The following is a 16,602-nucleotide window of genomic DNA, read 5'->3' as shown; positions in this document are numbered from 1 at the left end:
GAGTATAAAATTATTTCTTCTCAAATAGAGATATGGAAAGTTATGTGGTCACAATACTTTACCTTGGTATATATTTTATATCTGTGGCTTAAAGCAGCAACTATCCATATTTAAATTTCAGGTAAAAAAAAAAAGATTTTGAAATATAAACTGAAGGTTTTCATAAACGATGATCTACACACATTATGACATAAAACAACAATTGTTACTGTTTGTTAACGATTGTTTACTGGGGACATTGTTTTTTACAATGTTACTAAATAAAAAACAAGAAATCTCTAAAAATGGACATTGGTTTTTGTGGCTCGAAGACACAGTTGTAGTAGTAGTAGTAGTAGGAAAAAATAAAATCTTAACTATTGACATGGCAGCCAAAAGACTAATTTATCTGTTAACTTCATTCTCGCCTTTTTTATTTCATTCATTCCTCATTATTATGATTTTATTTGGTATATATAAATTATTCTGAAATTTTGGGCTTTGACAGCATAATGTTATGTATCTATATTATTAATCTTATCTCTAGAAGTTTGTATTAAACCTGTGAAAATATTTAAGTAAAATTAAATTGTTAAATTGAATGAATATTTTCTAAAATTTTCGAATTGATAAAGTAAATTTATGTGCATAGGTCTTGATATGAACTGCATTTATTGGACCACTTTCACTCCGTCATTTAGAAAACTAGATAATTTACTTTCTATTTTTTAGAGAACATTAGTAGTCCACTTTGGAAAGGAAACACAGCTTTTAAGGAGCCCATAATTTAATATTTTTTAACGGAGTCCATATTTTTTTACATTGTACATGAATAGACAGTTTATTATTTCAACAAGAAGAATTATCAACTGGAGTTATCGGAGAATTGTGTCCATTCAAATATATAATTCTAACCAATTTATTAAAAAAATTATTTCAACTATGTATTGCTAGCTTAGCTTGAATAGTGGCACAACTAACAATAAAAAGATTTTTTTTTTATTTTGTGTTTGAGGTATTCCTTAGATTGTACCAGAGACTTGAGTTAATTTGTAACAACTCTAATAGCTTAGGGAAATTCTGTAGAAAGAATTAAGTTAAGGAAATAAACATAGTCTATGTTACTATCTTTGGAATACGTCCAATTCTAAATTAAAAAAAATTTGGTAAGATGTGCCAATAATCAAGAAAAACAGCAATCGAAAAAAAAAAGAAAGTACAGTGTACTATTCTCTAAGTATCGTACGTACTTTACAGTCTGAACGTCCTTTTTGGTTTTAGTGTCAATCCGATTGATCGTTTAGGGGCTACTTAATGTAAGTTTATAAGGGGGTATAATCTGTATTATACTCCAAAAACCCTTATAAAATGAATAGCCCAACGAGTTCCGTACTCCAATGAATTTTTTAAGTATCAATCTAGCAGATCGACCATGTCTGGAGGAAGAGAGTTCTTCGATCAAGCGGACCATAAGTAGCGAAACCAATTGGTTATTTAACCAGAAAACTATTACACTAATTGAAGTAGATAAAAAAAAGTGTGATTTTGTTTAACACGGTTTGAATAACATTAAAAAGTCAATACATCCATTCTAGTACGGTTTGTTAAAGGTGTATAAAAAACAGATGATATTAAGCCTTATCCACATCTTTGACGCTTGCCTCAAAACCAAAATACCTATAAATGCTTGGGTAACAAACGTCGATATCCATACGCTTGTGTGTTCAAGAGAGGTAAACTTCGTTGACTTGTGTCGGCTATTACCTTCGATTTATACTGTTTTCGTTATAAAGAGGAACAAAATAATGATAAATGAAATGCTAATATAAGGAGGTGGTAGATGATAAAAATTTATTGAATTAGTTCTACATAATTCATAAATTCAACTTTCGTTTTAGAATGTTTACCAGTTATTTGTTAATTAAAAATACTAAATCATATGATTTATTTGTGAATGTTTATCTTTGCTGTGTTATATCAAAAATAAACTTAAATGTGATCGATAAGATTTGAAACAATTTAATTTAGTTGCACAGAATCGATAGAATTTTTAAAAAATACAATCTTAAAGTAGAACTAGTTATTGATTACGAAAGTTGAAAAAATTCTTTAATTAATTAAAACATGAAGAGCACAAATATTTATCTGTCATCCATTTTAAAACAATATTAACTGAAGTACAAGTCCTTGGCTAAACGCCTTTGATTTGGGCCCAAAAACCGAGAGGTTAATACGTCTTTGTGTAAAACTTCATTCAAATTGTTTAAATTTTTTTTTGGAAAAAAGGAAATCTGTTAACGTTGTTAAAGATGAATTTCTATTAGTGAATCCATCAAAAAGAGAATAGATTAAAAAAAGCATATTAGAATCGTACATTTATCTATATTTAACAAACTATTAAAAAAGATTGTGTGAAATGCGACTTATAATATACTGAAGTCAGGTAATGTCCATTCATGTATTATTATATTTCAATGAATGTTTAAAACATAAATATTTCATAATTATATCCTCAGAATTTATTGACAACTCCGGATACGTGAATATTCATTAAATTATAATTTGGGAAAGTTGGCCATTTTGAGGGATTCGCAATGACCCGTAGGAAAATCGCAAGATGAGGACACAAGTTTGGAAATCCTTATGAAACAGCTCATTAATATTTTTACGTTCCCAATCACTTTCTCCTCCAAAATTAGTCCGCTGTCTTAAAAAAAAAAAATAAATAAGATCATTCTTGCATAAAAATGGCTTTTATAACTTTCGTAACTCGTTGATTTGCCTCTTGTTTATTTTAGAAGGCTTTCTCACAGGAAAAGTTTGCGGTTGCAGAAATGGATATTTGAGTAATAAGTCAAAAATGGAATCGGAGGCAATTAGCTCTCACAGATAGAGAGCGAATTTCTTGTAGTCCAACATCATTAAATTTAATAACGGTTAATCAAAAATCAATGAGGTTAATTTTAAATGGTTGCAATATCCAAATTGGCGATTTTAGAAGATATTTATAGATTATTGTCAGGTGGTTTTGTAATAATATTCCGAATGGCTCTATTACTTTCTGAAAAAATAAATAAATAAAATAAAATTATGCGTAATAATTGGAAGAACCAGTTTAGGATTAATATTTTTAATAAAGAACCTTTGTAACCGAATAAGAAAAAAAACTTAAGTCTTTACATTTTAAATTTTAATATACATAGAATCCTAAAATGTAATAAAAAAACTGTCCGCCCGGCAACAGACACCAGGAGTTCCATCATTTTCGAAACTTTCCGTCTTACAATAATTTGCGAAATGATGGATAATCAGATAACCTATATCAAACTATGAAAATTGTGATAGAACATTATTCAAAAAAGGTTATTATACTCAATATTGCTTTCAAATGCTATTTAGAGAGCTCAGCTTTCCAAAAATGTTAAATAAAAGAGTACATTTACAGGAAATCTGATCGACATTATGGGAAAATTTTATATTTCATCCCCTCCCAAGTATTTTCAACAGTGCCCATGATAATGAATAATGAACTCTCATAATAAACCACCGTGTATTCATTAGCAGCGTATTATGTTTTTTTTTTTTTTTATTTATTTATTTTTTATTTTAACGAAGGCACTATACCATGAAGATCTTTCGTCTTTTGCAAGATAGTCTTCCTTATAGTTATTATTGTTTGTAGGAGTACAGTCTGGAGGGAGTAACCCTACCTTATGTTGCTACATACCGTGGCTTCCATGGTGCTGCAGCAGACTTCTTAGTTCCATAACCAGTCTCTTTGACACCTTTCGGCGATGTCTTTCCTATCGGTTCAAGGTTTGTATCCACGTGATTGTTAAGGTTCAGCAGGTGCAGGAGGATCTATATTTCTTTCCCTGAAGTCGGTTATTAGACATCCGGGAATACCATAATGTGATTCCATCTTGAAGTAGACAGGGTAGTGTCACTACTCCTAGGTCCGGAAGGAGAGTAATGAGTCACTCATCTAAGAACTGACCACGCTCGACGGTGTTTAACTTGAATATAAGAAGATAAACCTGGAATATGTACATGAAGACTTGCAAAGATATTTCAATATATTGGTAATACTGCAAGGCCTTTTCTAATCAAGGAGATATTCGTAGGCATTATGATTAGAAACTTTCATATTTTTTCCTCTTTCCATGAAGTATATAAATAAAATGAATCTTCATTTATTTTATTCATCTTATATTGGAAAATAATTTATTTTCATGAGGTTGTGAATATGATTGGAGAAAGTTAGTTGGGACTACAGTGGAAAGTAATCATTGGCTTACAAAAAGGTTTTCTCTGGACATTAAGGATAAATATTATACTTCATAATAGGCCGTAAAGTTAATATCCCATTGTATTAAGTAGTAAAAAAGAAATACCCTTCATTGTTCATTGCTGATGGATCTCATCAAGCAGTTGTCCTTGAGTAGGCCATAATTTTTTTTTTCTTGATAGAGAAATGGTGCCAAGGAATTGATGAAGATGATAATCTCTCCTTATACTGATAGATAAGAAGGGGTGATGATTATTCGTCGCATATGTTCACAGCTATCAAATGTTCCTGGCATTTGTTACATTTTTAATACACGCAATGAACTATTTTATTTTTTCGAAAAATAGTCAATGAAATGTAGCATTTGGAGCCGAATAGCCTAAATCCACCGAGATTAACGCGAATGTCAAACTTTTTTCAAGTTATCAGCCTCTTAGTATCAATTTATACTCTTATAACATATAGACGCATTAAGTGGTAATACCGTGTAAACGTATTTGTACATCTAAAATGATTGGTAAACAAAGAAAGTAACAAAAGTTACGACTACAAACCAACTGGGCCACGGCCAAGAGTGCAAGAGGAGAAAAAAATCAGTTATTTCACCTCAATCTTTGTTTACTTTAATGAAAACTATGTATAGTTACTAGTCAAGATTGATGAGTCCGCCAAATTTAGTTAGAGAAATAAAAAATGGTGGCTGTTGCAAATCGTTAAAAAACATTATTTTCATTCGGAGCTCCATATCTTTGAAATTGCCCAAAATACTTAAAAATAAAATAGAGCATCATTTCAAGTAGAGTAAATTTGCTGAGATATGAACCCTAAATGAACTATTTACGCTTAATAGTTCCCGAAATATACTTTTTTAAGAAGCTATATTTAAACTGTAAACGTATTTATTTTGGAAAAACTATATCTCAGAAACTATAAGACGTACAAATGTCTGTTAGCACTCATATTAAAGCTAGATTATTGCTACGTAAAAGTCGTTCATAAAACCGTTTGTTTTGTTTATATATTATGTATTTTTTTATCTATGTATTTTGTACATATATATGTGTATTTTTTCATTTATATAATTGAATACTAAATGCATACATGAATAAAATATTGGCGTTGATGACCGGTAGGTTTTACGCCTTAATTTCTGAATAATCAAAGAAACAAACATAAAATCTCAATTTTCATAATACTTCCCAAAATAAATTCACGAAATTTTCAGTTGTTTGGAAAAATGTTTTGATTTATGAAAAATATATCTCGGGAACCATTAGACGTATAGATGTTTGCCAGCACTCAAATTAAATGTAGTTTGATGTCCTATAAAGGAATTTTTGAAGTTTATCTAATATTTTTATTTTATATAAATTTTTTTCCGAACTACTAAAAATCAATTTATTTTAGCCTATGTCATGAAAACTGTATCTTGTTGGTTGAGATCTCCATAAAAATTGCCCACTAAGGAGAGGTGTCCGTCAAGGGAGGTTTTGCTGCATTTTGTTTCTCAGAAATTTATTTATTTTGTTTTAACTACCAGTAAGCGGGGTTCTACTGTAGATGAATCAAAGTCCAAAAATGTCTTAAGATAGAAAATACAATTACTTACATCTAGACCTATAAGTGTGATTCGACCGTTTTCAATCCACATTAAGTATACACGAGGAGTTAGACATGAATACTACAATTAGCATTATATAGCTTCTCTACTATATCATTTGGTATTATTGTTGTGCTTAAATCCTTATTATGTACTTCCTCCTCCAGAAGATGCAAATAGGGGCTGGACAAAGGTCGAATCCACTTTCACTCGCAGCAGGAAGAGCTCAGCTTGTTGACATTTCGCTAATGGTTTCAATAGTCCCTCGAAGAGTGGGCGAATTTCACTGAGATATAAAGCCATTATGCCCTAGCAGTCATTTCCAACATTTTTTTTATGACAGGAGAGGGCGTTGCATGAAAGCGCCGTTATTACCTCTGAGACTTTCCACTTTCTTTTTGAACGTTTGTCTTCTTTAATGACGCTTTCGATGATGATGGGTGTGAAAAACCTTGGGTGCTTTTTAACAATCACTTAATTTTCTCATCTGGTAACAATGCGTGGTTTCGAGGTCGTCTATTATGATTTGTTTCGAAGTACACGCTCCGTCAGATTGCAACGTTATTTAAATATCAAAGAAAATTCCCTGACGGGTGTGTGGGATATTGTTGCAGAAATCATGCAAAGATGATGCATGAATCAATTTAATTTAATTTTTATTATATTAAATTATTTTCACCATCGATTAGGGCGTATTTCGATGGCTAAGAAATATTTCCTCTTAGTTGCCAGAAAGAGCAGATTTCTTGCTTTGATGTAATTAACATCAGGATATCAAACGCTATCGACTTGTGGGACCTCTTAGCTGTTAGAGATATCGATATGTTTGCAAAATAAAACATAACATCTAGTATCTGATGAGTATTTCAGTGTTTTGTAATTTGTGTGATTTATTAGTTTTCTTTTTTTTTTGTTTATTGTTTTTTGCCATCTAATATAAAAATATAACATAACATAAGTTTAAATAACTTATTTAATAGTGCCGACGTTTCAACCTGATTTTCAGGTCTTCATCAGGGCTAAAAAATGAATGAATTGAAAATATAAACTTGTTGATTTATAATCATGGAATTAGACAGTAGTAGATTGATAACTAATTGATAAATAAAATAATGTTTGTTCTAATTCTCTAATTTATTTTTTCTGAATATTATTATATTTTTAATTAATTAAGTAATAGTTGAATTAATTTTTCTTTAATTATAAAAGCTTAGGTTCCACTGGCTACAAACAAAAAATTGGCTTGCCTTATTCATGACTGCTGAAGTGAGATATACGTACTTTTTCTGATCTTCCACTGAAGATCTACACACCTACAGACTGGACAAGTCCAGATCCACTCTGGGACCGTAGCCTTTGTCTTTATTTTTTGTAACTCTGCCTTCAGTACTTTCAATTATTCAAATTACTTTTACATTTTCAAATGGTTCATTATTGTTGCTTTGTTTTTTTTTGAAATATTACATAATTCCTTCATGAAACAGTTGATTTCCTAATACAGAATCCTATTTAACACTATTGGGTCTCTATGCAATGCAGAACATAGGAACCCTCCAAATTAGTTTCTAAACTACTTAAAATCACTATTTATTCAATTTTTGAAAGGTAAAAACTTTTAAAAAATTCAAAGATTTACTAAAAACTTTCAATATTTTTTATCTGAAATATTATTGATTACTTCTTCAATATTTCTTTTTTCTTTCTATCGGTATCTTTTCAGTGATATGCTTAATCCTAGTTGGCGTTATCGTACTTCAGTTCATTTTTTATTAATTTTAATTTATTAACCACAAGCCCTTAAACATAGCAAGCTGTTAATAACTCAACAACACAAGAAACTGAGTGTAAAGATGATATTGTTTTAATGCCAACTTCTCTCTGTTACTTCCTAACATTGTATTTTAATTTAGGGGATTCATGCAATTCATTCATTGTCTCAACTATTATTTTTAATAATTAAAAAAAGGTTAATTCTCCTTTTCGTCTTTACAACTACTTTTTCGTTTTTTTTTTAAATATTTATTATTATTTTTTTAATATCCTAACATACCTACTTTTTTATTTTTATAGTTTTCAATACGTCCAGAATTTTTTTGTATTAAATACTTTTATTAGAGATGGTATGGAACAGCATACCAAGAGTAGATCTATGTCTGAATTTTATGTTCAGAAAAATGAATCTGAAAAACTGATACTGAATTCCAGAAATGAGGATGGGAATATGGTTTTAGTCGTATTTAAAAAACGGTATACGCTTTTCTTTACAGGTCTTGACTTGTACAATTGGAAATGAGTTATTTCCAATTGTACAAGTCCGAAGACACATGTTATCACTTATGGTTTACATTTGTCGCACAGTTATAGTTACAACTGATGTAACCATGCAACCGCAGTTGTAGGCATCATGTAACCGCACCCCGGATAACATTGCCCGAATCGTAATTTCCTGTATCCAACAACTCGACAAGAATATGAACAAAAAAAAGTAAAGTAAGAAAGAATTAATAAAAAACACAGGCTTGTTGGAAACTTAAAACAGGTTTTTAATACTCGCCAGAAATAAATGGTTGCACAACATCCAGGGTTAACAACCTAACAATCGTTGCAAAAGCTCTAGTATAACATTGTTCATTATACAATGCTTTCTGTTTTAATACTGCAATAATAAGATGTGCCTTTCTACGTCTTTAATTTTTCTTCATCAGCCTTTTTTTTAATATTGCCTCGTAAAAGTTGTGAAAATAAATGCCTTGTTACAGGAGAAGTCTTGTTGGGAGCAGTTATAAGATACCGTTGCAAAACCGTTTCATGCCTTCACAACTCTTTTGTCTTACATGGTTGTTATACTATTATCTTTCTTTATTAGTTTTAAATTACACGATGTAAGAACTATTAAATTATGTATGAAATAATTTGTTAAATTGAATTTTGGATCGAAAGATTGATTATAATCAAAATATTTAAATTTCTAAAAATAATAACATGAACTAAGTTTATTTTACATTATATCTAGTGAGGGCGGTAAAGTAGTATAAGGCAAAAATAGGCTTATTGTTTTGTATCTCTTTCCAGAACCAATACTTTCAGTAAATAGCTGAAATATTTTAAATAAAGTATTATGAATGAAAATGCAATTGTTAAGGGATTTAACACCGCAAAAAAGAAAATAAACGTTTAAGAACTCAATTTACATGTATTTCTTACCTGTATAAGGTATTGCTACATCTGGAAAAAAATGATAATTTAAAATTTAGCAGCACATTAGATACTCTATCTTCCGATCCCAGATTTGAATTTGACTGTTGCAGATTTATTTATTTATTCTGCTACTATAGCTGTAAGTCTACCCTGTGGGTTCGGTAACCCTTCTGGTGACACTTAGTTTCTATAAAGTTGATATCCTTAATTGGGGAAAGAATAAGTGGTTGAATGTGATCATGAACAATTTTTTTTTTTTTTTTTTTTTTTTTTTAGTGGATTGGATGATTACTTTCTACAACTATCACACTGAAGCCTCTATGATACAAAAAGGGATCTTTAGGGTCAGTAGTGTGTAAGGATGATTTGTTTCCAGACAATTTTTTGCTCACGGCCTACCACATACTTACGAATTCAGGAAGTTATATGCCAATTCACAAGATACGGTAGGGACGAGGCAAGGTAACAAAAACTTCGTTTTTACCCAGTGTCTAGTGCGAATGCAGTATCTTAAAGCCCATTTACACTGTAATGGTTTTCTGTCGTGAAATTACCATCAGAACGCTGATACCTAGATGACAGATTGTTTACACTCTAGTAATAAATATAACCTCACTGATAGTTTGTCTTGGTACCATACGAACATAATTTACCAAATATACTAATAAAAAATACTGCAAACAACTGCGTGTTTGTGTCACTATGCACATCACAGTTCACTATCAAGATGTCATGTTATACATGCAGCATCTAGCGATTTGATAGTATGACAGCAATGTAACAGGAACAATTTAATGACAGTAACCACGACAGTTGCCCCGATGGGTGTTACCATGTTAGATCCTCTTTAGCTCAGTGATTCAATTGATATAATTAAAAAGCTATGGAGAGGGATGATGAGGGCTATGATTTTACAGAAAAACTGATATATCGCTGCCTAAAATATAATGAACAGGTGAGCGTGAAAAATTGTGATTTACATCATTGATCTATCACTTTTTCTTAAATTAATCAGGTGCACAAATAAAATAATTCTATCAGTTTATGAACACGTCTCTTATTTCAAGTTTCAATGTATGTGGCAAAAATATATAACTCTAAACTGGTTGGAGTTCTGTATGCAAAAATTAGTGCCACAGTAATGGATAACAGACCACCATGGAGATAGTAAAGAGCAAGAAGTGGACTAGCATAATGGCTACAGTGGGTAAAGAAGTGTGTAATTTCTATATGGACTTTTCTTCAAGAACGATCTCTTTATTTTCTTTTCAATTAGTTTTCCGCTGTCAGTCAACCCTCCGCAACGCTTGTTGAGGGTTGCCTCCGAGTGTAACCAGCTATTAAAGAAAACCCGTAGAGAAATGGTGAAGTAGGGAAAGCATTTCATTACGTGAAAGTTAAGCAATTGGTTACCTTTATAAACATATACTTCAAGGATATTGTTCTCCTACATTTACAAGAAAAAAATCTATCTAAGAAATGTTTTATTGGAGTTAAAAATATAAAATTGTCGGAATTTCATACGAATTTATGATCTTAAATTGTTTTTATATTAAATAAGTAGAGGGCCAAAAAATCATTATTGGTAGAAGATTTCGAAAACAAAGCTATTTTTTTCAGGAGAAGATAGATATTTTCGTGTTTAAATAGGTGTTTTTAAAAATTTTATCAAGATGTATTTGAGCCTTCCAGTTCACAGGAGGACTAAATCCATAAAATCATTCTTTTTATTTTCAGTGTTACAACAATATATGATATAGTATAGTATAAAAAGTTAGGAGCACAATCTAAACTGCTACAACAATATATGATATAGTATAGTATTAAAAGTTAGGAGCACAATCTAAACTGCTATATTTTCTTCGTATTTTTTAATAGAAAAATGTTAAAATTTTGCAACCAGGAATAAAATTAAGATTACATTTCGGGAAACTGTTCAAATTGGAATTAGTCAATTTGTCGATTAAAAGGCTAATACGGGGAAGTATTTCCACAATGAATATTATAGCAACGTCTGTTCTGTAACGAGCGATGATTCATTGCAATTCTAAATAGGGAGGGTAAGTGAAAAGTTGTATGATGCACGCACAGATTATTATTGTGAGTTTTTATTCTTTATTCCAAGTTAAACTGTCAGTGAGGTCAAGTTTAGAAAGGCACTGTCATACTTTTCCATTGTTGTAGTAGTATCCTCCAATGGCGTCAATACCCCAGCAGAATATAGAGTTCAATTTTTTAAAAAGCTGTTATTTTCGATGTAATCAATTATCCAAAAAAAGTAGTGCAAAAGAAATAATTTCTATTTTGCAAATCGCAAAAATCTTCCTTATCTTAGTCTTCCTTTACAATCACAGATGCTAATATTCGGTACTGATTTAAAAATAACGAATTATGTTCTGCGATTACATTATCAGACAGACAGATAATTGAGATACGACTAAAGAAGAGGATGTGACGGGTTGTCATATGCAAAACGTTGATGAAACGACTCTCTCCGTTCTGCATCAGGAATACCATTCATCATTCATCATTCCCATTCTCCATTCACTTACAGCTGGGAGATTTCCGATCCGGCGCTCAGCCGTGTACCGCAACTCGTACAAACGCTCCAAATCCATCTCATTTCCGCCGTTATATCCTCTCTCTGCTCCAACGGTACCAGGATCGTTCAATGGCTCATAGATCCGTTTCTAGAATTGTCACGGATAAACCGTTACAAAATGGAAAAAGAAATACTGCGCCAAATATGCCCTGACGCTAAACGTGCTATACATATCTCCTTTCACGGCCCGTATAATTAGTGTTTTAAACAGGAAATACCGTTTATTTCTAGTTGCCCGTATTGAGGGTCTGAAATAAAGCCAGAGGCCATTTTAGGCAGGAAAAAAAAAACGCAGAATAAACAATAAAATAAAAAAACTGTAAGTATACAGTAAAAAACAACATTAAAATATTCAGTAGAAAAATCTATAAATATGAAATAAGGCAGGTAAAATATTAAAATATAATACTAAAAATACTAATGTGCCTAAAAAATATTTTAACCTAGAAACAAATTGCATTGATTGATGAATTAAAAACTTAAATAACAGCTAAATAATATGTGTCAAGAAACATTAAACATATACCTTACTCGAGAATTTTTCCCCAACTTCATCACGAAACTGATGATTTAAGTTTATATTTCTTCAGCTTTTTATCTCAATTAAGACTTCGAGGTCGGTTCTGTTCATGTTTGGATTTTATGGCTAATTTTATTAACTAAAAAGATTATTATAGAGGGATTTTTTTTTAATTTAATGTTGTTTTTCTTTTGAAAATCGATTAAAATTGCTTAAAAAAAAAATTAATTTTTGTAGATTTATTTTATATTAGTGCCTTTCCTAAGCATTGGACCGATGTTTTCACCATTATAATCAGTGTCGTCTTTAATCAAGTGTACTGTAAAATATTGGGACCTTACAGAGTAGAGACAGGGCTATCAATTTAATTTCTGCACACTTTTAGGTTATGAACAACACGCTATTTAAAATTATGAATTTATTTATTATTTAAAAAGTAACGAACATTGAAAAGAAAAATTAATGATTTACAAGAGGTGATTTTCTTGATTATTGATTTGGAAAATCATGAATTACATGTTAAAAATCTTTTTGTTTAAGTTCATAAGTTTATTTATCAAGATCAGTGATAAACTGTTCAATCTGTTTTAAATCATTTCGTACATGGACCAGAGGAGTGAGGGGACCCAGTGGGATTGTCGGATGTAGATGGCACTGCTCAGGGCAACTACTGAAAGTACTGTTGTTTTTAATGTCACTTTCCTATATATGGAATATATAGTAAGGGTAAGGATTGAGGTTGTGCAAAATTTAGAAATCGAGTTGAATTTTAGACCGAAGTACCCGTTTTTATGGGGTCAGCTTAGCTCAAGACTGAAAATAGTACGAAACTGAAATTATTTATTTAAGACAGGTATATCCCTGGGATCCGAATACAAATTTTCCAATAAATTCCGCTGACTTGAAGTACAACTTTATAGATTTTTCACATTTTTTTCGAAACTAATAATTTTGAATTAACTCGCTATATCAATGTAGAATAAAATAGTCTTTAATATCAGGGTGGGCGTATCCCCATTAAAATAGTCTGACAGGGCTTGAGTAACGAATTTTTAAACAATCTTCCCCTAATGAGGTGTAGATAGTTGACCGTAGATTAATAATTGGAGAAGATGGTCGGGGAGTGTTTTAACGTTTCGACGAAAAAAAAAAGTTGTTTTTTAGCTAGGACCCCTTTGCTACAAGTTCCCTCATGAAGACCTGAAACTCAGGCCGAAACGTCAGCATGAATAAATAATATTTTGTTTATTTATGTTCTTTTTTGCTGACTGCCCTCCCCCCCCCCCCCTACGACCATCTTCTCCAATTAAAATCTTCAACAAGATAAATGCAAAATATTAAAGATTTTAATGAAAAAATAAAGGGAAAATAGACACATCTGGTCCTATCCGAAAAGCCAAGAACGCCCCGATATTCTACGATAGCATTATGCTTTTGTTAAACTGTTTAATTTTTGGCAGGAAAAAAATTTATACTAGTTATTCTTACCTGGCGAATTTATAAAATACGAATTTTTATAACAACAGAATAATAAAAATTTTCGCCTTTTCTAATCCTTAGATTTTTTTTTTTTCGAAAATCACAAAATTTGTGATAACTTCAACACTTTTTGTGATAGGTATCGCATTAGATCTTTTCACTTTACAAAGAGCACCACAACTTCTAATAGCACCTACAGCTATTTTGATCACCAACAGCTAAACAAACTGTGACTGGCTTTTTTATTGGTTTAAAAAATAGCCAAAATTGGTAACTGCTTGGACTCGGGCCCAGTGGGGTCTTAGTTAAAGAATGCAATGATCCAAATATTCCTTTACAAGTAGATTTCCAATAATCATCACGTCTTAAAAGATAATCAATGCCATCAATAATTCCAGAGTTATGTGAGTTAGAGAAAGTTCGGGGCTGAATATGAACTCAAAAGAAACTTTTGGGTATGCACTCATGCACCACTACGTTGTAACCCAAAATTCCAAAAGTTGCTGAATTCGAGGAGGGGTAAATAGAGTCTTGAACTCCCTTCATATACTTTTTTTAAACGTTTTACTCGGCGTATATATATTAATATAGTTAGTCTGATTACCGTGATCCGTCATAAAATAAATAAATTCGAATTAGCAGCTGTAGAGTGCTTAGTGTACTGCCGGTGCCTTCAAGGTTCTTTCCAGTGAAAGCTCGAGTTCCTTCATTAAATCCTAAACCACTAGCAAGGCCTACCACAATCCAATGTTACCTCTGTATCTCAAGGAGTTTACTTTTATAGAAGCACTAATTTTCAATTTCCTAGACATCTATTTTGTCCTTTTGTTTTTATCTAAACAAAAATAAGAATACACGGCAAATAAGAATACTCCTGTTTTGGCAAAACAATTTTATAAAAATTAAAAAAAAAAAGTTATTATATCTATCCGCTTTAATATATATTTATGAACTGGACGCTTTTATTTTGTCATTCTGTTGTATAAAGAGCAATTTTTGTTTATTAGAATGCAGGGTTTTGTAAACAAAAAAAATGGAAAACTGCGTTACTGGTTCTGTCATATAGTGTTCAGCTTTACATAACCGATTATGTCAGAAACACTGCAAGTCTTACTGTATAAGCCTCGAAAATTAGGTTAGACGGAAAATCCCCAAAAGTATTGAATGTTTCTAGCAAGAACTCCACCAGTCAGTAGTACCTTAATGTAACTGCTCCTGGAAAATGATGTCAATACTGCTAAATTTGAGGCATTCGATCATAAAACATAGTAACTGATATTAATTGTGAACAGAAGTTGCTGGCTTCATTTCATAAACAGTACCCCACATTTCGAGTTGACGGATGATTTGGTTTTAAAAAAGTGAACCTGGACAAAATGGTTGAACTTAACGTTTTGTATTTCCTTTCTTTGACAGATAACTGTTAAATTAATATATGTCAAAATTGATTACTTCCACCTCACAATAACAGTCGGGCATATGTTAATTTATTGGCTATGCCAATGCTGTTTACGTTATGCTTTTGCTCTAGACGCACTTGGTAAACATTGAGTTCAATATACTCAAAAGTAATAAATGATGAATACGATCAATTTACTTTTACTCAAATTTTTTTTTTGTTTTTTTAATATTGATTACAATTACTTGCATTCAAACTGGTTTGAATATAAATTTCCTATACTCATAAAGTTTTCTAAAGTACAGATTACTTACAGAGTAATTACCTTGATATATTTTTGTTATGAGTATTGTTCTCTGTACTAAAACAAATAAAATTATCGTACCCTGTACCCTTCCCACTTTCAAATCCCCCCAATTCCTTCACTTTCTTTTCAACCAGAACCAAAATGATTGAAATTAATATTCTTGTTTTCAATTAAAATTTTTAAATTCATAGAACTTTATATTATCTTAATTTCTTGTAACACATTCATCAGAAATATTATTTTATCTTTTATTGTATAGTAAATAGATGTTTTTAGTATTCATTTAATATTTGTAACTATGGATTACTATGGTTAACATTATTTGCTCTTTTTTATCGATTATCTTCTTCTTTTAATTTATTATTATTAGAAGTTATTTTTTGATTTAATATTATTTCATTTTTATTATATAATGTTTTACTTTTTTTTCTACCCTACGGCACTATAATATTGTTCTGAAGATACTTGTCCCTGAATAAAGTTCTGCCCAATTTAGTATAAATGATGTACATAACATTGGAGTAATGAGATTAAATTGAGATAATGAGATAGTCGTGACATCTTCAAGAGACATTTAGTTGTTGCGTAGGCATAAATAGTTGATAACAAAACTAGGAAGCAGGTACTAGACAATACAGCTGAAATGTCATAGTGGCTGCGACAGTTACTGTTACTGACAGTAGTTAGATTCACAAAGGCACTTACCTGAGGTGGTAGCGGGTAGTCCTGGTAGCAGGTGGCTGTGGCGGTGATGTAAGCGGAAGCAACCATGAAGAAGCCGAGGATGAAGCTGACGGCGATGAGAGTGACCGCCGCGATCCTAGCGATCTGCACGGCTGTGGCCCGTGGTCGAACATAGGCCTGCAACAAAAAACATATGTTTGATTAATACAAATAAATAATGATTACAGATACCTAATAAATAGTATATCAATCAGAAAATGGTCGTAATAGATTAAGTGTATTACATGCTACAGAATGTTTTATAAGGAAAAGATGGGGGGATGGTGCTGTTACTAGAGTGTTAATGACCACAATTAAATAATGAGCACAAATATTTTATTTGTACCTACGTTCCGGCCTAAATTTCACGCCTTCATAAGGGCTAAAAACAAAACGAAATAGCAACCATGATAGAATGGAAAATAATAAAACAGTTCAGCAATATTAATATTATAAGAAGATATAATATTGGCTTAGTAAGAATTTATACAAGAAGATAAAAAAACA

At 31.2% G+C, this 16,602-nt stretch overlaps 1 protein-coding gene across 3 annotated transcripts in view; it reads right to left on the bottom strand.

Moving 5' to 3' along the window:
• The window catches only part of LOC106683506 (mediator of RNA polymerase II transcription subunit 15), a 70,300-nt gene that overhangs the window by 6,753 nt on the left and 46,945 nt on the right, over window positions 1-16,602 (bottom strand). For all 3 annotated transcript variants that reach the window (XM_067045100.1, XM_067045099.1, XM_014425009.3), the window contains exon 2: window positions 16,078-16,233. In XM_067045100.1, coding sequence (XP_066901201.1) covers window positions 16,078-16,233 — 156 coding nt within the window. The remainder of the gene's footprint in view (window positions 1-16,077; window positions 16,234-16,602) is intronic.

The sequence above is a fragment of the Halyomorpha halys genome, unplaced genomic scaffold (assembly GCF_000696795.3).
Source record: "Halyomorpha halys isolate HHAL.00 unplaced genomic scaffold, Hhal_1.1 Scaffold490.1, whole genome shotgun sequence".
NCBI classification, from domain to species: Eukaryota; Metazoa; Arthropoda; class Insecta; order Hemiptera; family Pentatomidae; genus Halyomorpha; species Halyomorpha halys.
This window is presented reverse-complemented; position numbering and strand designations above follow the sequence as displayed.